Here is a 23,843-nt window from a genome sequence, read left to right as displayed (position 1 = left end):
TCAGGGTCAGGGCGGGTTTGGGCCTAGATAAGGGGACTCAGGGTTGGGCTGGGGTTTCAAAAAGCCCGACCCAACCCGACCCTGTTGCAGCCCTAAAATAGACTGTCAAATTCTTTAACTACACCAAATGGCATTAGAGGGCCTCATAATAAAGAGATCTATAAGTTTAATTTTACCTCACCATATATCATTTTAAAGATCCATAAGTTTAGTTTTACCTCACTTTTACTTAAGGATGTCAACGGATATTCGAAAATCTGTATTCAATCCGCGTTCGTATCCATTTAAAAGAATTCAAATCCGTTCAAAACTAATTTGATACGAATATAATAATCCTCCTATCTGATCGATTATTATCCAATTCGCTTAGCAATCTGATGGTAATAAAATGTCAGAAATATATCTTTGTGTTCTTTTGTCCGATTAAGTTTTTTTATTTTTATAATTTTGTAAGTTAAGATAATGTAATTCTTTTTCTAGATTTTTTATTTGTCTATATATATTGTGTTATGCATTGTGATACATGGAATCATAGCTATTAAAATAATTACAAGATAAAATCAAAAATAGAAAACGTAAGAAAATCAAAGACTAAGAAGAGTACAAGAAAGGGTAGTTGCGGAACTCTCAAGTCTCAACCCTAATCCTGATCAACAAAACTGTAAAGATGTCAACGGATATGATATTATCTGAATCCATCCGAATTTAATAGGATACGAATATGATCATGTCACTATCTAACCGAATTTGATCCGTTTGCATCCTTAATTTTACCTAATCTCGTATGGTTTAGTATATCTTAAGTTATTGTTCAAACACTGACGGTATATGACGGTATATCATTGTTGCCCAAGTTGGAGAGTAGCGATATGCCATATATTTTCATGAGATTTAGTGTTTTTTGCATAGGCCTTTTCATGTTATTAGTTATTTTAGGTATATATATATATATATATATATATTTGGTAGATTAGGTATTTATATTAAATCTATCAACTTTTTATAATTTTATATTTATTTCAGTTATTTTTAGGGTTTGAAAATTTTGGATTTTTATGTACATTGTCTAGTTGTTTTATGTAAATTTTTGCATTTTTTACATTAGATTAATATGATTGTTTGTTTTCTACATGTGTAGAATATTCCTCATGATCTCCATATTTTTAATATTTATTTTGTATTTATTAGCATTATTTCAGGCATCTTTGCATTCCAAAAAATAAGATATTTTTGGTGTACAATTTTTTAATATTTTAGGTCGGGTTGGGCCGGGCTTTTTAAAACCCTAGTCCAACCCTGAGTCCCCTTAGCTGGGCCCAGGCCCGCCCTAATCCTGACTCAGGGCCTAAATACCCTGACCCTGACGGGCCAAGCCCAGCCCAAGCCCGCCCTGATTGGCCCTGCAATAAGCAAATTAAAATCATAAGCGCCAGAAAGATGTGAAAGAAAAAGCTTGAACCCAACACCTCCAAGTAACAATTAGCTTATATGAACCTTAAACTACCAAGTGCACCACAGACTTGTTTGTATATGATAAATATTTTTTAATAAATAAAGACTTTTCTACAAGGCCAAAATTCAGGGTCAAAAATCAGGGTCAAAAATTAGGGTCAAAATCAGGATCGGGCTAAGCCCGAGGTCTCAACTCTGACCCGATCCTGATTCAGGAGCAGGAATTTCTGGCCGTAACCCGCCCTCAGGGCCAGAAGTCTTAGCCCAAGCCCTGTTCGGGCTCAGGGCGGGTTCGGGCCAAACTTGCAGCCCTAGTTTGTACGTTTATATTTATTTAATTTTTATTAATTTTATTTTCATGTTAGACTTTAAGTATTGCATATGGGGCAGTCACGTCATTTTTAGTCATAACTACTCACAAGTTTCATAAGTTTTCTAATTATTTTATTTTTGAGTAAATTACTTGGACACCGTTGTACTATAGTCATTTTGTTTTTGATTACCAACGTTTGAAATAATTACTTGACACCCCAAAAACCTAACGTTGTTAGAGTCTGCTGTTAGAGTTTGAATGGAAATGTCTATTTTACCCTTATAACATATTCAATAGAAAACAGTGAAATTAAAATTACCTATTTACCCTTCTTCTTCTTCTTCCTACTGCAACCACACCTCCTACTGCAATCCACCCCTTTCATCGTTGAACCATTTGCTATTGCTATGGCGATTCGCAAACGCTGGAGAAAAACGAAGCCTTTAATTGGACTGTAAGAGATTTGGTTTACAGATTTTGCCATACCTAGAAGATAACTCTATTTTCCAGTGCTCTGAGGTCTAACAAAATTTTGCAACTACTCCAGTTCACTCAAAGGAAACCACCTATGAGAGGTTGATCACTTCTTCTCCTGGTAGTGAAGAACCCAACGAGTTCTGCCAAAAATCCAACTTCCTATACCAATCCTCTCACCAAAACAACATGGATTCGCCCCAAATGTAAGATTTTGAGAAATGCGGGAAATGGTACTTCAAATTGGGATTCAGTCCTCAACCTAGACGAAAAAATAGAGGAAAAACAATCCGTAGAAGCTCAAAAGAGAAGACACCCCAATACTACTGGTACAACTTTGTTCTTCATTGCAGCTCTTGCGCTCTGGAAAAAACCCAAATGAACAAAAGGGTATAAAATCTGGGTTGTGAGAATTAGGAACACTAAAAATTGAAACCCTCAATTTCATGAAGAAACCCGTATCACAGAAATTCAATTGAGGGTTTCTTATGCGATAAGGGTTTCTTCAATAAAATCGAATTTGAAACTTCTTAATTATCACACAAACTTTTCCGTTCAACCCTCAATTGAATTTATTAATTGTCATCAAATAAAGTTGAGAAGACATCTTCCACATCAAACAAAGAAACAAAAAATGATACGAATTTTTTGGGTGAAAATGGAAACAATTGAATTTGTAATAGGAGGAAGACATCGGAGATGTCGCGAAGAGGAGAGCCGGTGAAGACGGAAAAATGGCCGTTATTCCAAGAAATTGGTTGTTCGCAGGCTGAGAGGGTACCTTAATTTGAGACATGGAGTGGGCAACGCCATATTAGCGGTGGAACCAAGAACCTGCGACATTTCTCTCTCTCTCTCCTTACCAGTTCTAGGTTGGATTTAAGTTGGAGCACCATTTAATGGATTAAGGCCATTACAGTTCATAAACCCATAAATCCTGGATAGATTTGTTGTCGTTTAGGATTATGCTCTTGTTCTCTTTGATTTCGATTCGACCTAAGGATGTCCTAATGGTTTTTGAAACAGCAGTCATGGCTGCTGGTTTTTCTTTTTGGTTGCAGAAGGAAAAAGAAGAAGAAGAAAGAGGAGGGGGTAAATATGTCACTTTACTACACCTAAAGGATAATTTAAGTATGGGAAGTAGTTTTCTGTCCAAGAGTGCTGGCGTAATGTGTCTATCTCTCTCCTCCTCAAAACAAGGGGGTAGAGGTGTCTTTTCAAATGGAGAGGAGAGAGATAGACTCATGGGAGTGCTGGCATAGGCCACACTCCCGGACAGAGAACTTTCTCCCTTTACAAAATATTTAATCTAAGCCAACGGTGACTGACTAACGGATAGGGCTACTTGAAAGACATTGTAAAGTGTAAGGGGTGTTCAAGTAATTGTTTCAAACGTTGGAAAGTTTAAGCAAAATGGCTATAGTACAGGGAGTGTCCAAGTAATTTACTCTTTATTTTTCTATCATTTTAGACATTCTAGGGTTTTATGCACTAGAAGGGCATTCAAGTCATTTTGTATGTTTTCTGAAAAAATCTGAATTTTATTTCATTTATATGATGATAAATCATCTGTGTATTAATTTCTCATTGGACTTTGATGTGAGTGTATGTTATGAGTCTATCTATGTTTTTTTTTATTATTATTATTGTGAATTTTCTTTTTCATTATTATGGCAATGTCGTAAATATCATACTTGTAAATTAGAGTTTTATTGTTTTGTTTTACTAACAATCTGTAACTTAAGATAGTTCTTTGCATGATCACTTTCCTCTCCTGTCCGCTGCCCAGATAGGACCATGTTGTCCCCTCACATGGGGGCGCGAAATGACGACTTAACCTCGCTTGGGCAATGTGTTTGGGCAGGGGATTAGGTCGTCATTTCGTACCCCCATGTGAGGAGACAGCACGGTCCTGTCCGAGCAGCGGATAGGAGAGGATAACGATTCTCCTTTGCATCATTTTATTGGAAAAACGTTTCAAGGGAATTATGTATAACAATCTTTGCAAATCCTCATTATCTCTCTTATTTAATTTCATTGTATATCTTATCTTTCATATCATGATATTTGTTTAGCTTGAAATATTTATTATTTAATAAATATATCAAATGAATGGGAAAACTGGTTTAACCGGGTGGGATTGAGGTGCCTAACATTTTCTCTAGTCTATAACCTGACACAAAGCCGATCATTTTTTATCGGACCGGTTAGATTGAAGTCGTATTTATTTATGGGTCCTATACCCTAATCTAGGTATTGACTCCTTATTCCTTCTTTTCCCAAAGGAGGAAGATTTCCTCAAGGATGGATAAAATTCATTATTCTCAAAGCCGATAAATTAATCAATCTCAAAAAGTGGATCGGTTCAATGGTATTAATCGATCCGGTCCAATATAGCCAATCGGTATCTACATCAAAATCAGTCAATCAAGACCAATACTAATTCGATTACTAAATCCATGGTATAGGTGCACGGTTGTACACAAAACCTTTTTCTTGTAACTTTTAGCTAGCTTGAAATTTCATTTTGAAGTTTAGACCCCATATTAGGGGTGAATTTGGCCGGTCTAGGGTCTATAGGGGGTACCTTAGCCTTTGCTTGGGTCGGGCTCGGGCTCATGCCCTGGCCTAACCAAAACTCGAGTTGAGATTTTTGGGCCCAATCCCAGCCCACAGTCCAGGCCAGCAAGAGCTTTTAGTAGGGCCTAAAAATTGTATATAATTTTAGGGAAAGAGAACACTACCTGGGCATGTGCGGTGCGCTGCCCCTGTGCCTAGACATAGGGGCTCACGGAATGACCGCCGTGCCCCTGGAAGCCTTTAGTTGCCTTGATGGTATGTTGTTTGCTAGTCACTTTTGATGGCATAGGCTTAAGTCTCTAATCTTTTACTTTTCACTATAATCCACCTCCATTTTTTCTTATATGTAGAGAATTGTAGTACACTGTACCTACTAGCTTAGTATTATAAGTACTATCTTAGATATGTCTAAACAATGGTGAACCGCGGATGTACAAAGTGCTATATGATTAGGGGAATCTATCTTATATGCATTCATATAATTAGGGGTTTGGACAGGCCGAGCTGGGTCATGTTTAAACCAAAACCTTAACCCAAAGCTTGGCGCAGCCTGGCCCAACCTTAGGCTGAGAATTCCAGGTATGAGCCCCGCCACCGCGAAAAAAACCAGTCCAAACCCATAAAATTTTAGCTGGGCTCGGGTTTTTCGGGCCCAAGTTACAATCGTACCTTTAATTGAGGTCGTTGGATGGAAAAATCCACCATTGTTTTTTTAATACCTCCACAGCTTTAATGCTCACTGCAACAATACAAGCTTTCTGGTATTCCATCTCATATCTTTTCTCCTTTTAGGTTTTGTTTGTTTTGATCTAAAATAGTCCGAAAAAACTTTTGGGTTAATTTCACTGGCCCCCCCTATAAGTATATGAAATATCATGGACATACCAAACTTTGGAAAAATATCAACCTTCCCCCTAACGTTAAGTACAGTTAGCACCCAAAGTTGAAATGTCCATTTTAACCCCAAATAGTTATTTAAATAAATTAATTAAAGAATGAAATCCCATCCTCCCATCTTCTTCAACTTTCCTTTTTTTTTTTTTTTTAATTCTTAAAATATTCCCGCTTATGGTAGAAAATCATATAGCAACAACGGCATTAGTTAACCCACCGGCGGTAAAGTCAAATACGTGAGATCGGTGGTTCTAGCATTTGTTTGCATTGTGTTCATTAGAGAGAGAGAGAGAGAGAGAGAGAGAGGAGGGGGGGAGTGGAGAACCCCCCGGAGTTTGGAGATGGCCTTCGGTAGAGGTCTTTCAATTCCTAAAGAGAAAAGGAAAGATTTCTAGATTCAGGGATCTTGGAAACCAGTGACACCGGCGGAGCCCATTCCGATGAGGTTACAACCGATCTCGGCAGAGAGGCAAGGGAAATAGATAGCCAAGACGAATTGGCTGGAATCAAAGGGATTCCCTGTTGGGTTCTGTCAAGAGACTCCCTCTGCAAATGGGGCATTGTTCTCATGGTCTGGGCTGCACTTGGACTGGTGTGGAGGGTGCGCACTGTACATCATAGCCCTCAATACCGCTGACACCATTGGTATGTACGCCGTTTTGTTCCTTGCCATCAGCGACGTCAGCCCCTTGAGTTGGCAGTCCTTGCTAATCATCTTCCTCGCTCTCTCATCACCGTCGCTAGGGCTGCAACAGGGTCGGGTTGGGCCGGGCTTTATAGAACCCTAGCCCAACCCTAAGTCCCCTTAGCTGGGCCCAAGCCCGACCCGACCCTGACTCAGGGCCAGAAAAATCCAACCCTAACCCGCCCTCAGGGTCGGACCGGGCCGACCCTAATTGGCCCTGATCATGGGGAGGGGAAAAGAAATGCATGGGTTGGAATGGGCTGGGAAGAACTTATTAATTTTACATAAAATAACAATATAATAAATTATATTATAACATTTATTGTCTTCATATATAGTATATTATATAAAAAAATGTGGGTGAAATTTAAAGTTCATAATATATAAATTATATCAATATATATTTTATAGTATAACTTAAATCAGGGTCGGGCCGGGCCAGGCCAAGCTTAGCTCGAGGCCTCAACCCTAACCCGACCCGACCCTAACTCAGGGCCAGAAGTTTCTAGCCCTGACCCGCCCTCAGGGCCAAATATCTCAACCTAGACCCTGTTCGGGCTCAAGGCGGGCCAGGGTGGGTTCGGGCCGGCAGGGCCAAACTTGCACCCCTAACCGTCGCCGTCGCTGCTCCTCCTTTCTCCCCCTGCTGTCCCATTCTTCCCATCTTCCTTCAGCTGTTCCCAATGAAGAAGAGTGGAGCAAAAAAAGGGGCAATTTCGTCATTCTATATATGGTATCGACCACCAACGTATAGCGTAGTCCAAAAAAGTCTTATGCTATATGAAACAAAAAAAGGAAACAAACACAGAATACTCTGCCCATCTGCCATTGCCATCTGCCAGATGAAAACGAAAGCAAAGGTTGCAGATTGACGATAGACAGAGAGGAACACAAACAGAATTTACTAATTTCATCACAACAAAAGGAAAACACAAAAAGAGTGGAGACTAGACTGTAGCATACATATAGAGCAATACTTTTTTCGGCCATTTCCTAATTTTTCTTGCTGCACCCACCAGAAACTTTGTTCTGTTCTTCTCATTGACAAGAATTCAAAATTTAAAAATAAAAAATGAATAAGTGGGGAGAGAGAGAAGGAGAGTCCTTTCATCATATTTTGATTTTTAATACTATATATTAGAGATATATTAGTATTAGAATAAGAGAAGGATCTTCCAGATCTTCCATCCTTATCTCAACAGCACATTAGGTAAGTAGTTCAGTTATATTAGGAATTAGTATCATAATCTTATGTAATCTTCAATGTATCTCTCTCAATCTTCCATGAATAGTATAATATCATATTGTAATCCTTATAGGTGATTGAGTTTCCAACATGTGGATTCCTTCACTTATATATACATCTACTATTATAGGTAAGTAGTACCTCTTATATTAGGTAAGTTGTTTCTCATAGGCCTATATATATGAGGCCCCTTCTTTGTAATCGATAGGTATGCAATAATAATGAAGTTCTGTTTAATATTGTTCTTCTTCCATGTTCCATAGTTTATCAGTTCTAATACTATATTTGAATGAAAAACACCGACTAAAACAAGTAGTAATTTTGTAGAAAATTGCAACAAATCAAATTGATAAAAATAGCAGAAGTAATCCTTATCGAAAATCCTCTTGTGGGAAAATGTGTGTGTGTGTGTGTGAGAGAGAGAGAGAGAGAGAGATTACTAACCTTCTCGAGGGTTCCAAGGCACCTAGTGAAGCCGAATAGGAGGAGTTTCTGCAATTCCACTCCAAGCTCCTAACGACGGCAGTGGGCGTGGCGTAATGGTGCGAAGAAATTAAACGCAGCGGGACAGCTCAAGGAGGTGATCTGATGAAGCCGAATCCCGCAGAAACAAAGGATTGCATCGCATGTCACATTAGGCTGTGGAATGTGGATGTTGCGACTGAGAAGCGACATTTGCAGCTAATTCATACACTTCTGCGAATCGTCCTGCATCATAGGCCCATCTGATGACGACGCCGGACTGGTGCCGGAACCTGCAACACCAACTTAGCATACGCCGCAAACAGCCACGCCACTAGAACGGGACAGCAACGACTATTGTCAAGAGACTCCCTTTGCAAATGGGGCAGTACCCTTAAGGGTATTATGGTAAGTTCACCATGTGGTAAGGATAATTTCGTCATTATAAAAGAATGAACAACAACTTAACTGCACAGACCTAACGAGTGGACTAAGTTGAAATAAAAACATAAAGTAAGGGTAGTCTATGATATTTTTCCAAAGTTTGGTATGTCCGTGATATTTCATATACTTACAAGGGGTGTCCGTGAAATTAACCCAAAACTTTTTATCATAAGATCAAATTTTCCACCATTTATTTTTAGGGAAAATCTAGATGTCACTATGCCTAGTGAAGTATGGCGCCTCACTATTTTCACATTGTAGTTACATGAGTACATCCTTGTGACTGATGACCAATGCAAAATTTTCATTGCTAAAAGCTTTTTGAGGAAAAAATTCCCACAACACCAGCTCAAAATTGAAATTGCACACCCCCCCCCATCCAAATCAGTGTAGTCCCTCACTCCCCCCCCCCCCCCCACCAAGAATTGTCCTAAATATCCCTTATTGAACATGGTCCTCTTTCCAACCCCTTCCTTCCCCCGAAACTACACTCGGGCATCAGAGAGAATCTACTCCCAATCTTTCCTTGTAAAATTTTCAACATCTTGATAACACTCTTTGTTTCCTCAGATGGATCACATATAACCTATGTATATAACCTATGTTTCTTCGGCTCCCGTTCCTCCCTCTCCAGCTCCGACATCCCCTCCTTGTCCTCGCCCTCTCTCTATAGAGTATATAACATATAGCCATGGATTCAAGTAACAATGGTACTCTTTTGATGTATTCTTCAGTGGGCTGCTGCAACTGCAATGAAATTTGTTAAGACCTCAATTCCAATGCAATCCAGATCGTTCATGGAGCCAGAGAATGGTTGGAGCGACTAGTGATGTTCAAGATGTAGCCAATGTGGTGCTCCATCTAGCCTCAGATGACCCTGGGATTTTCGGCACAAGCCCACTAAAACATAAACAACCTTCCATCTTTCTAACCAAGTCGGAGTTTGGATCATCAGATTGTCAAGATTCATGTCAGTTGGATTGAAAGGTTTTATAGGTTGTGACACACCCAAAAATATCTGACCAGCAGACAGTCGACACATGGCACAATCCCAGCACGCAGCCAGCATGACGGATCACACGACACGTGCCATAGAGCTTAGGTTGGGGGCACGCATCCACTCAGAACACGATCCAAAGAGCCGTCAGAGCAAACGACACATAGGAGGGAATCTCGTTTCCCACTAGGAGACATCCCCACTCATTTAGGCAGATAACCGACCCCACTACTACTACGTGTCAGAAGGTGGGAGACAGGGAAGCTACCAACCACCTCGATAACTGTGCCAGGTATAAAAAGGGAAGAGGGGGCCCCAGGTACGACATTCTCAACTTTATTTACTTACTCCTCTCTGTACCCCTCTCATCAAATCATCTGTGTGCCAGACTGACTTTGGCATCAGAGAATCCCCCTCAGAGTCTACTCCGGTATCTTCTTTGTCTTTTCTTCCCTTGCAGGTCACACTCGTCATCAGGAGGCTTTTCGGCGGCAACAGGTTGCATTTTTCTAGGTTTCAAAATCCAAAGGGCATACAGCCACTCACCACCCCAAATAATCTTACTTTTGTACAATTTCACCACCGAGGATGGTGAAGCAGAGTTGAATCATGATTGTGTTGTTGAGGGGCCTGAGCCAACCCCCATCATTGAAACCCTTTTCTGCCCATCACTTTAGTCGATGGGTGTTTCAGAAAATAAACCCCCTTTCGTTCACCCAGCAACCATGGCAAGCATCCCATGTAAGCTCCTGAGTTACTGAGGGGAGCATGGGAAAGTGGGGCGACAAAGAGAAAGAGGGGCGATGGCTACAGGGGGAAAGCATGTGAGAGAGAAATATTCTCTTAGGGTTTAATTTACAAATTTAACTTTTTATCTCCACTCATCAAAATGAATCAAGAGAGTAGATAAAAATACAGTGAAATGATCATTGAAATGATCTGTTCCACTTTTCATAGTGACATTTAGGAGGACCCTAAAATAAATGACAAACAAGCATTAAGAATCTTACAATATATTCTATGTCATATTTTATTCTTAAAATCAAGGGAAAATATCATCTCCCTCCCCTCTAAGGTTGTCTAATATCAATCCAGTACCTAAGTTTTGAAAAATATATTCCTCCTCCCCTACTTTATAAAGGTACTATAAACCGTACCCAAACCGTTAAAAACTATCATTAAGTGATGCCGTGGACAGGTCCACTTTATCTAAAACCCCAAATTACCCTTAATTTATTTTAATTCCATTTTTACCCCTCCAATCCCAAAATCCCCGTTGCGGATTCAGATCTTCTACGGCTTTGGCTGTAGCAGCCATCCCCAAACTTCACACCCTCTTCCCCTTCCCTTCCCCTGCTACTCGAATTTACCTGCGACAGAGAGGCCGCAGCAGAAAGGCACAATGACTATGGATGTCACCATATACTTCTCTCTTCTCTCCCGCTCCAATCTCACCCTCTCAGTCATGCTCGAGAATATTGTCAACGACGTCTTCACCTGCAGATTTGGTAGTACCAATAGAAAGCGATGACGATGATGGGTTTTGGTTTCGAATTGAGAATGAATTGGATGTTCACTCGAAACGGATCTAGATTCCCCTGAATACTTACAGAGCTGTTTTGGAGATTTATGTGTCGTTTCATGGAAATGATGAGTTCTGGTACTCGAACCCTTCCGATGCTTACATCAAACTAAACAACTTGCCCATAGATCGAGGTAATGGAGATTTCAGATAATAGAAAATCAAATGGTCAGAATAGATTTGAACTCAAATCGAGTTTAGGAAATCATTAGTAGAACAGTTGCTGAGAATTACAGAGCAATCTTATGGACAGATCTGAAATTAGAGAATAATCCAAGTTGAGCCAGAAATTAGGGAGTAATTTGCCGAATCAGATCAACAAATAACAATGGGGTATTAGTGATTGACTAATACTGGAACCAGGAAGTAAATCTCAGCAAAAACATAATACTAAAACCAAAAATCGATTTAACAGCAGGTTTTTGAGACGATCGATGCTGTTTTTGTTGGGTCACAGACCCTTTTTCCTGTCATATTTACGGAGGAATCAATCCGTTGTGCTGCGTACCGCTTGTGGCAATTAGGGCTTTCAATCTACCTTCGTATGACATCGATTTAACCCCATTTCTTGGCCAACTTTTGGATGGAAAAGATCATTCTTTCGGTCTCGAGTGACGAATGGCATTTCATTTTGGCTTGTGGATGCAAATTTGCACATTTGGTTAGATCCCGAGTTGTTACTGTACAAGCGAAGTCTGTTCTTTACCAAGTTCCTCTGTCATTGCAACGGAATTCAAAAATTCACAAACTTGATGTATCATTCAAAGTGGATGCAAAGAGAGAGACACATTTGTCTGATTGGGCGATAAACTCATGGCAGATCAGAGTTTGTGAGAGAGAGATAACACAGAATCGAGGGTTTCAGATTTGAAATCTGGAATGATTGGATTTTTTAAGAGGAAAGAACAAGAGAATGCAATCGTCGCTGGGAAGAAGAATCGAGGGTTTCAGATCTGAAATCTGGAATGATGGAGTTTGTTTTGTTTAAATGGCAAACCGATTTGGTTTGGTAAACCCAAACCGGTCTGGATTGGGTTGAATGCATTCAACCGCCTTTACCTATCACTAGGGATGTAAATGGATATTCGTAAATCCGTATTCGATGCATGTTCGTATCCATTTAGGAGAATCCGAATCCGTCCGAAACTAATCGGATACGAATATGATAATCCCCCTATCCGACCGATTATTATTCGATTCGTTTAACAGTCTGACGGTAATAAAATATCTGAAATATAACTCTGTGTTTGTCTATCCTTTTAAGTTACCTCATTGGATTTTATTATCTTATTTTTATAAATTTATAAGCTAAGATAATGTGATTCTTTTTCTAGATTTGCTATTGGTTTATATATATTGTTTTATGCAATGTGATACATGGAATTACGTATCTATTAAAAAATCAAAAGTAAAAAACGTAAGAGAATAAATGACTAAGAAGAGTAGAAGAAAGGGTAATTACTGAACTCTTAAGTCTCAACCCTAACCCTCATCATAAAAATCGTAAATATGTCAATGGATAGTCGAAAAATCGTATTCAATCCGTTTTCATATCCATTTAGGAGAACCTATATTCAAAAAATCACTATTCGGAAATTATCCGAATCCGTCCGAATATAATCGAATACGAATATGATAATGCTACTATCCGACCGAATTCGATCCGTTTACATCCCTACCTATCACTTATCCAACCTTTTAAAAAAAGGGTAATATAGTCTTTTAATAAGCAAGAGAGAAAGACGTATGCTTTCAATAGATATTAAAAAGGGTAATTTTGTTTATACACATGTTTTTTAAACAGCGTTACATACTTAGGGTACGGTTGATAGTAACTTTATAAAATAGGGGAGGGAAAAGATATTTTTCAAAACTTAGGTAATGGATTGATATTAAACAAACTTAGAGGGGAGGGGGAAGATATTTTCCCTAAACTCAAATGTTGAAAAAAATTTCAACATTTACCAATTAATTACATAGAAACAAGTCCGAGGTCGGTTTAGTGGGCGGTCGCTGGTGGTTTCACCAAAACCTGGGGTATTCACAAGGACCAACAGATCTGAAACGCCTCTGTGGGCGCCTTTGGAACAGAGTAGAAACCAGAAACGTAGGTTTTTACCCAAACCATTACCTGATGAGTTAATGAAGCTTTATTTATGAGCTATGGCAGGCCACACTTGTCTCCTAAGCCCTGCAAACTGCAAATTCTACAGATCGAAAAGATCACTTTCATAGCTTCCACCTTCAAAACCTTTCTTACCATTTTCGTAAGCCATTCTCTTCCTCCCATCTTAAAGCAAAGAAAAGAAACAGAATAGGAGATCGAAGATGAATAGCAATCCACGAATTTGCAAATTCGAGGCGGCGCTGAATACTCTACAAGCAAGCAAGTTGGCGGAGCACGGCAAGTCCAACAACCAAGTTGGGCGATTTGCCGACGGCGTCAGTCAAGCGAAGTGGAAAGTTAGCGAGGAGAAGCAGAGGAGAGACGAAGAGCAGAAGGCCGAGACTCTTATGCACTTGATCTTTTGGGGACTTAAATAAGGGAAAACCATCTTTAATTCCTCCTCGATCTTCCATAGTTTCATTAAGAAACCATTTTGTACTCTAAACAGTAGCTCATTCATATGTCGACTACGAAACTCATGCTCTGTAAAACTCAGAAATTTTGATCACCATTTCTTTAACAATTTTATGTGATTATTTGAATTTTGTTGTCGTCTCTTCTTATCTACTGGGCGTTTGTTATTGTATGATCACATGGCATGAACATGCCTAAATCCAATGGAAGGCAATTCAAGTTAATTATCTACTTAAATTGTAACCATGCATGGTTAAAGTTCAAGCTAATAATCAATGTTTTAAAACCGGCCCAGCTTTCAACCTCTTTTCTTTCATTCAAATGGTGTCAACAAAATTAACCAACTTGTCTAAAAGACAGCTTTGATTAAGTTGGTCAATTGAATCTCTTGATAAAGTTAGTGAAGAAGATTACAATCTAACGAACATTATCATCTTAAATGGTGTTTAAATGATTCTTAACTCTACTAAAAAGACGACACTATAGAGGCGTAACTTGAAAACTCCTAATAGTAGAAATTTTTATAACGTTTTCTTCTTCACACTACTAACATTCACAACAAGGATGGAATAAAATCACCTCTACAAACCCTAATCTATTGTACATCAATACAAGAGTGACAAGACCAGTGATTGGATCAAAAACATTATTCCCAATTGGTTATTCTCCTATATGCGTATTGGAAACCTTATTGAGTATCACCCATATTCTCATTTATATCATATACGTTAAACGGTCGGTGTGTAATTAGTCTTATCGGTAGACATCAACCATTAGCACACAACAGAGGCACAAAACATGAAAACAATTGTAAATGTCTCTCAAGTATAGGAAAAAAAAAAAAAAAAACTACCAAAAATTCATGTTGCCAAATACAACGGGCACTCAAACATTCAGGGATCTAATGTTCAATATATACATGTGTCTGTATGCAAGGTTTAAAGTATCGGTATCGGATATCGTATCGATCGGGTGATTTTAAGAGACGTATCATATCGTTTCGGAGATACGTATTGAACAATACAGTTACGCATAAAAATGATCAAAATACAAGTGGAAATACACTTTTGAAACAAAAAAAATATAAATAAGCAATATATAATAAGTGTCATGCATAAAACCTAAAATGGTGATTAATGTATAACCAAACAAGTGCATTAAATTAAAATTGTTATAAGAGATGAGGTTTCTTACATGTTGTAATCGTCTATAGCCATGAAGAGTATTGGATGATGCAAAGGATGATGTTGTAGCACTCTTTGATTCGTTTTTTTAGTTTAAAAGTGTGAAAAATCAAGATTAAATGCAAGATTTTAGACTTTTGGTTGAGAGTTTTTCTTCATTTTTTTGTTAGATTAGGAGTTGTATCGAGTCTGTGAGTGAAAATGGCTTTTTTATGGAATGTATCGATGGTATCAGTACGTATCGGTATGTATCAATATGTATTGAGCCGTATCGACATGTACATATCGATACGTATTAAACCATCCACAGAACCCTTTACTGGACGTATTGATGGAATCGATACATATCAGTCGTATCGTATCATATCGGCTCGTATTGATCGATACAATTTAAGACAGTTCATTTTTTTTTAAAAAGGGAGACGTATCAATATGTATCATATCGGTCGATACTTTAAACCATGCCTGTATGTATATTTCCATTTCAATCCCTATTGAGAAAATATACTATATGGCAACACTAGAACAAAGTGCTCAGACTATCTATGGTTGAGAACAAATATATAGTACTATCAAACCATTACACATAAAAGAAGAATTATAACAAACACATAATATAAAATTATAATTATTAATTTAGTTTCATTAAATTGGATTTGATGAACACACATCCATTGTCAAAATATCCAACGTCGTCAAAATAGATCCTCCTGTTATTTGTACCCAAAGTTGATTGTAAATGGTAGAAGCGAAAAACCCAAAAAGAAATACCCTTTAGAAAATCATTAGACTCAAAATGTGATGGGAAAAATAAAACTAGAGGAGATCCAAGGTTTGCATTCTGATTCAATGGTGGCGGTGCAAATGATCGTGGGGACCTTCCAAGCTCGTTGAGAATTACTTTGGCTACTAGAGGAGATCCGAAGTTTGCGTGATGGTTTTCGAAGTTGCAGTTTCATTCATCATGTTAGGGAGATAAATGTTTGTGCGGATCACTTAGTTGGCTTTCTTCATTATGTGCATGAACTTGATTTAAATACTAATTGTCTACCGAAACGCTTTCCACTAAAATAAGGAATAATGCTTCGGATATGACAAGATTGTAATCTCTTTTATTCTACTAATATAAGCTCCTCTTAACCAAAAAATAATAATAATAAAAATAATAAAACTCTGTTGGGGTTGGGTTCCTCTTCCTCCTCACGTGAAGGGGGACCCACCTGCTATTTGGTTTGAAAGCGGTGAAGCACAAACCGCCTTGATGGCGCTTTTCTCTCAATGTATCTAATACAATAAAGGGTAGTTAGTTAGGGACGATGCCCGTGGGAGAAAGTCCCTCCGTTTGTAATTTCCTTTCCTTTTCTTTTTTTATAATATAAACTCATTTTTGCCAATATATATATATAATAAAGGCTAAAGTACACGTACCCTCTAATGCACCCAATATTCCTCGTACCCCTAAGCTTTTGATAAGTCCACGTATCACCCTTCAATATTCCACGTATCACTCTTACTTTACCCCCTAATGCCATTTAAGTTCACACCAAATGTTAAATGTTAAGAAATGATCAAACTACCATTTCTTCTATCTTTTCTAAAATTTGAAAAGAGCTAATTGCCCTGACCTATTTGCTAAAATATAAAAATACCAAAATGCCCTGATCTTCTCCAAATCATTATCTTCTTTTACATACCCAATACCACCACCACCATCCATCACCATTAATACCACCAACCATCTTCTTCTCCTTATCGTTTCTCCAAAACATGAAACCCTAAACCCATTTTAGGGTTTCAAAATCCCACTGCCGCCTTTAGCAGCTGCCATACCAAAAGGCCGGAAAATTTTCTTATCTAAACATGGAACGAATACGATTACCCAAAAAAAACAAAAGTACTTGGAACATTTTTCACCAATCTAAGCATTAATCGGTATATAATACTTTAAATTCAATTTGGTGGGCATGATTAATGGTATCCATTTATTCCAATCTTCCAAGAAACCAAATTTCCAATCCCATTTCACATCTTCACCTGCAAAAGACTTAAAAGTCTCTCCTCTCTCTCCTCTCTTATTGCTTTCTATTTCTTAGTTATTATCCATCTTCAAAGCTCGCAGAGTTGCAGGCTTCATGGTTGAAGAAAAAACAGTTTCTGTATGTTGTTGATTTTATGATCTCTCACTTCTCATCAGTCTTCTTCAATCAAAATTGATGGGATATCTTAGCTGCAGAGCTGAATCTGCTGTCTTAACCTCCAATTCCAACACCAGTACAAGCTCCATCTCCACCTACTCTGCCCACAAACCCAAGAAGAAGAATCAGAGAGAAGAAACCCTCAAGATCCAACAATTCGAGGACAGTGACCTTGAAGAAGCCACCAATGGTTTCTCAGCTCAGAAACTATTGGGTAGAGGCAGCCATAGTTGCGTTTATAAGGGCGTCCTTCGCAGCGGCTGTCTTGTCGCCATCAAGAAATCCTCCAGAGGCGACGGCGGCGTCATTTCTCGTGCTGCATCCTCTGCCGACAGCAACAGCAACGAAGTGGACAACGAGATTGATATCCTCTTCAAAGTCCACGGTCCTCGACTCGTGAACTTATTGGGCTTCATGAACGATTCAAGAGATCGTCTTCTTGTTGTCGAATTCATGAGTAATGGAACCCTTTACGAAGTTCTTCACAACAGTTCTCGACCCCCCAATTGGGGTCGAAGAATCAGACTAGCCCTTCAGACTGCTGAGGCTATTGATACTCTTCACTCCTCCATTCCTCCTGTAATTCACAGAGACATCAAGTCTGCAAATATGTTGATTGATCGGAATTTCAATGCGAGATTGGGCGATTTCGGGCTTGCGTTGCGTTGCCACGTTGATAATTTCTAGCTCTGGTCAACGCCGCCAGCGGAAGATGATGATTTGGGGAAGATGAGGGCATTTTGGTCTTTTTAATTTTAGCAAATAAGTCAAGGCAATTAGGTCTTTTCAAATTTTAGAATAGATAGAAGAAATAGTAATTTGGTCATCTTTTAGGATTTAATACCTAGTGTGGATTTAAATGGCATTAGGGGGGTTAAAGCAGTGGTGGTACGTGGAATATTGAAGGGTGGTACGTGGACTTATCAAAAGCTTAAGGGGTACAAGGAATATTGGGTGCATTACAGGTGAGTACGTGTACTTTACCCTATAATAAAACCAAAAGTGGTAAGAGAGATACGTGGATGCCTTTAGCTCTCTCATTCTTTTTGTGTATTTTTTCGAACAAGACGCACTATAAGCCGAGACCAAGCTTCTGTGAGAATAAACATCCGCAGGAAGGAAGATTAAAAAAAAACAGTAAAATTTTTTTGGGTGCTCTATACTCGGGTTATGGTGTGCGGTATGACAGCGATCTCTTGATCCAGAGAATCAGGAAAGGTGTATTTCTTCCTATTTTGTCATTGCCAGTATTGAGGTGAGAGTGTTGTTTTTCTTATGAATCCACCTTGTTATTTGGTGAGTTATTTTGCAATCCAAGAATAGGGTATTTGGTTATTTCTCTTGATGCTTTGGTAACCTTTAGAAAAGAATATTATAACTCCATTATTATTTGCATAGTGGAAGTTTTACCTAGACTAGGTCTCGTGGTTTTTTTCTTTTGCTTTGGAAGGATTTTTCAAGTTAAAATCGATGTGTTTTTGTGGTTTGATTGATTTATTTCTGTATTATTACTCTACACATATTTGGTTATCGTTGTGAATCTCCATTAACTTGCACACAAGTGGTTAAAGGGATTGTTTTACCCAACAAACTCATCCACTCTACTCTTTATATTAAACCATTTGCCGATGACCATTTTCGGCCAAGAAGACTGCCATAAGAGAATGCGGATTCAGTTTTCTAATAATGAAGAGACCAAGAAATGAAAAGAAAAATACATATTCTATGTCAACCAAAAAATATGGTTAGTGTAAACTGTAAAAGTGGCCGCTCATCGCAACTCCCTACATACCAAAACAAAACCCTTGAAAATTTTAAAACGAAAGAATTTGTCTTACAAGTCCGAAAATACCCCATCTTTATCGCTCTATTTACAAAACGAATCCTCGGCTTTACTTGGGACCCAACCCGAGCTTACAAATCTCTGCCGCAGGAGGAACGTCCCAATTACCGGTCCGTCTCTTCATCTCATCAAAATCATTAATGCATTCCTTTAACTTTAACGCCGAGACTCGTTTCCTTGCAGTCGCGAGCTTCTCACCAGCAACGCGATCGAAGATCTTTTGCCATCCGGTCTCCCAACCGGAATGGGAGTCGCAAAGCCGAAGGGACCCGTTGGACCAGTTGGTCCAGCTCCAACCCTTGTAAAGCTTCCCCGCTACACCGGCCACGCATGGACCAGCGCAAACCGGCGTGCACGGCCTGCACTTGGCTCCGCTAAGTGGACCGGGGCTCAATAGAGAGGCGACCGGGACGCCGAACCGCTTGGGTGGATAGGGGTACTTCCTGTCGCTGACGATGCAGAAGGGAATCCGTCTAGTGAAGTAGCTCACGCCTTGTTTGGTAAGTTGGGCTTTGAAGGCAGCTTCCGAATTGAGGCGGCGTAAACGGGCGGCGTCGAGCCGAGGGATGAGGGAGAGACGGGAGAGGGCGACGGTGGAGGTTTTGAGGTCTCCGATGCCGAGACGGTCGTTGAGGCCACCGAAGTTGGAGCCAGGGGGGACCAGGTACCGACCGGATACGAAGTTTTCGGGGTCGAGTGGGTCAGACCAGTAGGCGTCGACTCGGGTTCGGACGATCCAGTCGTATGTGAAATTGTTTTGGGCTTGATAGTTCTTGATCATCGTTAGGCACCCTTCTACCAGTTTGAAGTACTGTAGCAATCCCTGCACATCAAACAATAGCAAGCAGCACCATCAGATGCCGGAAATGCAGAGACTTGGAGGGGGTGAAAAGAAACTACAAACGATTTATCACTATTTATCCATTTTTCTAGTCCCACAACCAAAAAAAACAGAGAGAGAGAGAAAGGTTTAACTAGGAGCGCAACCCAGCGGATTGAGCTAGTTAAGCCAAATATAAAGATTAAGCTCTTAATTTTATCATTTTTATGTTAATTTTATATTATAATTTATAGATGGAACGGTGTTCTCTACACCACAGCACGGGGACACAGGCTGTGCCTAGAGACATGAGGCGGGGCGCGGCGATCATTTCATCTACCCTTATGTGTCTGGTTGCATTGCGCCCCGACAACGCAATGAACATTTTTCTTTCATATATAATGGATGGTTCATGGATTTGGCGGATCATAAAAGCAAATAGTATTTCAATGACTTCATTCCACAAGAAGAGAATTATAAAGCTTCGTTGTAACCAAAAAGAGAAAAGAAAAGATGGGAGAAGAGAGATGGGGAAAAATATAAGAAATGGAAAATATAAAATGATAAAGAGAAAATTTCATGGACAACCCCTAAAAGTATCTAATATCTTAGAAACTTAACATACTTGGTCAAAATGGCAAACTTCCCCCTGACGTTAAGAGGGTGATCCCAAAGATAAAATGTCAATTTTACCCTCTTGGAAAAATTACTAGGACAAGATCAGATTCTTCCTGTTAGAGAAGAACAGAACAACCGTGGGCGATTTCATCTCCACCGTGGGTTGGCACGAAGAGCGTTCAGGGTTCTTCATCTTCAGCATTCGCAGAAGGGTTTTTTTTTACTCTAGCATTCTTCTTCCTCATTTCACATTTTCTTCTCACCCTTTTACTCCTCCTAAATTCCCACTCTACAAGCGGCGGCGGTGCTTGGGCTTGCCTGCTGCCAGATTCTAGAGAGCAGCGGCCGGTGCAAGGGCCAGAGTAGCATTGGAGCAACTTCTTCCAGTTGCAGAATTCCTTCGAGCAGCAGCTACAGCGTGCAACTTCCAGGTCTGGAACTCTTTCGAGCTGCAGCCACCTTAGGGAAATAGGTTAGATTCTTAAACCCTATTTCACTCTCTGCTCAAGGCAGATTGGTTTCTTGTTTGATTTTAGAATTTTTAGGAAGAGAAGAACAGGAAGACAAAAAAAAAAAGAAAAGGAAAAGGGAAAAAAATTGGGAATTTTCCCATTTTCGGACTGAATAGTTGCAGAGAAGGTGGGAATCGAGCGATCAGAGTCTGTTTCTGTGTTTATTTAGACGGAGGATCTCCTGGTGGTGGGTTCAGATCAATGGAAGAGAAGGATAAGAAGAGGGAGAAGAAAGAAGAGAACCAGAAAACCAAATTGTTTGGGGTAGGGGAGAGGAGAGAGATAGAGAGAAGAGAAAAGAAGAAAGAGACTATAATCTCTACTCAAAATAAGCTAAACTGCTTCTTAATCCATTCATTTAATTATGAGGGGCTGCTTAAGCCTTGTTAATGAAGACTGAAAACAGGGGGGAAAAGACTTTGATCGCTCGATTCCCACCTTCTCTGAGCTAAAACAAGGTTGGTTTAAGAATTGGGAATTTTCCCATTTTCGGGCAGAATAGTTGCAGAGAAGGTGGGAATCGAGCATCTCATTATCGATGCAATCAACTTCTGGATCACCAATCCCTTCTCTTCTTCGATGGCTTGAGGTGAGATTCCAGTGTCTTGTGCTAGGGTCGCTGATTCTGAACCAGAAAGCGCCGTGAAATCCCTGGTTGAACTCCGATAGCCAGCGTTCGAGCGTCTTCTTCCTTCAGCCCAGCTATGGTTTTACCTTTAAGGGGTATTATGGTACATTTATCCTTTCTAAAGATAATTTGGCCATTATGATAAAACTAACAGCAACTTAACCCCAAAAGCCTAACAGAGTGAACTAAGTTCATATATCTTCATAAAATAAGGGTAGTCTGTGCCTTTTTGACCAAGTATGGTAAGTTTCTGAGATATTGGATACTTTCAGGGGGTGTCCGTGAAATTTTCCCAATGATAAATGAAAAATGGAGAATAAATAGAAAAATGAAGGATGAAAAATAGTAAGAAGAAAGAGGCAAAACCCAACACGTCAAGAGAATGTCAACTAAATGGGGTCTACTACATGGATCCTTACCCTCCAATAGACTCTATCCAAGGTCGGCCTACTACACTTAATACATATATACTACCCAGTAAATGTGAAGGGAGCTACTGGAAGTTTCTCTCGTAAGCTCTATACAGGTTGTGTCATATTATGGTCAAAATTCTTTCGGCTGTCTAAAAAACCACTCCATACCAACCTGACTAAGTCGATCCAAGCAAACCACAAACCTGTTGGGGCCTCAAAAAAAATTCTGTTTGGTTGGGCTTGGACAACTCCTTGAATCTTCTCAACCCAACCAAAGGATCATTATTTGCTGCATTTCCCAAGCAGGTCCATTTCCCCAAGTTCCTCAAATAGGGAGGTGCAAATGACCACCATACCCCTGCCTGAGCACACTGCCCGATTGGGATCCACCCACCCACCCAACCCCCCCCCCCCCTATTAGAGGCACTTGGAGAAATGGAACTAATAATTTTCCAAGATATATTGTCTACCCCAGGATATCACTCTCTCACTCTCATACACATGGCCACACATGCATTCCTAGTTTTTACCTTATGTATAAATACATGACAACACCATGTCAGAGCAAAATCAACCTAGGCCCTCAATCCAGGCCGGATTGGAAATCTCATCTCTAACTTAACCCAGACCATGAAATTTTTGGGTGGGCAATGGGCCTTCGGGTGGGCTTAGGCTAGCCCGTCCAAATTTGCACCCCTAGGTGTAGATTTAAGGCCTTGAACTCCGCAGTCCGCTTAAGCAGAAAGTCCAGATCATTTCGGGAATCTCAACTCATTTCCAGTTCCCCGCAGATCGGAAAAAAACAACAAATGCAGTCGTACAGGAAGTAGCAGAAGTGTGCAGGATTTTGTTGGCTAAAAAGCTATAATACGATTAGCGTGCATTTGAAGTACAGTAAAATAAGAATAACAAGAGATTTCGGAAAGCTCGCTACCTGAATGCCGTTGGGGGAGTTGCGGGCGGTGAGGACTCGAATCTGTTCCACTGTCTCCGGCATGGGTTTGGGTTCGAAGATTCGAACCGAAGCGAGCCGTGGAGCTACCTTCAATAGCGAGAATTTGTAGGCATTCCTATCCAAGGGACTGTGCAAGAAAAGATCTGAATTCTTGTACACCTTCAGAACCTTCTCCACGATCGACGGCCCCGAGAGCTCGAACCTCCTTGCTCCCCCCACCAGGCAGATCGCGATTTTCGACTGGTCCAACTCTTCCTTCTTCTTCCTCTTCTTTGTCTGCTGCGATGATTCTCTAGGAGTGGGAGATGGAATCGAAGAGGAGAAGGAGAGGGAAGGCGATTGAGGAGTTTGAGAGAGGAGAGGGGATTTTGGAGGAGTGAAAGAGGAGAAGATACTGTAGGGATTGGTGACGAAGGGGGAAAGAGAGAGAAAGACAAGAAGGGAAAGAGGAATGAGTATTAGAAAGAGGAGACGCCAATCGAGATCTGAAGCACATCTCTTCTGAAAATGAAAATTCATTGCTTCTTTTCAGAATCTTCTGTTGCATCTCTTCCTCCTCTTTGTCTTGTTAATTGGATAGAAGCCTTCACTTACGGTTTCGCTTTCTCCCGTAAAGAACTCAGCAAACAACGATGACACGGAAAAGTCAGAAATCACAAAGAGAGATTGGCAGGCAGATGATGAGGATTTGAGTGGGAAGGGAATTTTTGTTTTCTGGTTTGCTTTTCTCCTCGCGTTCCTTCTCTCTCTAGATAGCCGTCCGATTTCCTGGATCTTACTTCTTTTGGACAGGCAGAAACTGAACTGCACTTAACTGTTGCTGTGTTGCGTGACGAAGAAACTAGCGCAATAAATTAGTGTCAATTGATTCAACTCGATGCTTTGGAATTCACCACCTTATGGCTTATGCTGTGGGGACCAAAACATAATCGTTTTTCTATCAATGGTTATCATGGTTTTAGTGC

At 39.9% G+C, this 23,843-nt stretch overlaps 2 protein-coding genes and 1 pseudogene across 2 annotated transcripts; 1 reads left to right on the top strand and 2 right to left on the bottom strand.

Moving 5' to 3' along the window:
- Positions 1–6,245: 6,245 nt before the first annotated feature.
- LOC122662868 lies at positions 6,246–8,549 on the bottom strand (annotated as a pseudogene).
- An 8,558-nt stretch (positions 8,550–17,107) lies between these two features.
- LOC122662866 (serine/threonine-protein kinase-like protein At3g51990) lies at positions 17,108–17,776 on the top strand. The gene has a single exon (XM_043858574.1). The coding sequence runs from the start codon at positions 17,108–17,110 to the stop codon at positions 17,774–17,776; it is 669 nt and encodes a 222-aa protein (XP_043714509.1).
- A 1,141-nt stretch (positions 17,777–18,917) lies between these two features.
- On the bottom strand, positions 18,918–23,426 carry LOC122662203. Its single transcript, XM_043857782.1, has 2 exons — positions 22,858–23,426; positions 18,918–19,755 (listed from the first exon to the last, which is right to left on the bottom strand). Exons 1-2 carry the CDS (start codon positions 23,395–23,397, stop codon positions 18,982–18,984), a joined length of 1,314 nt encoding a protein of 437 aa, XP_043713717.1. The 5' UTR covers positions 23,398–23,426; the 3' UTR covers positions 18,918–18,981.
- Positions 23,427–23,843: the final 417 nt, after the last annotated feature.

Source organism: Telopea speciosissima, chromosome 5 (genome assembly GCF_018873765.1).
Source record: "Telopea speciosissima isolate NSW1024214 ecotype Mountain lineage chromosome 5, Tspe_v1, whole genome shotgun sequence".
NCBI lineage: Eukaryota > Viridiplantae > Streptophyta > Magnoliopsida > Proteales > Proteaceae > Telopea > Telopea speciosissima.
Note: the sequence above shows the minus strand (reverse complement) of the source record. Positions and strands in the feature narration are given on the sequence as shown.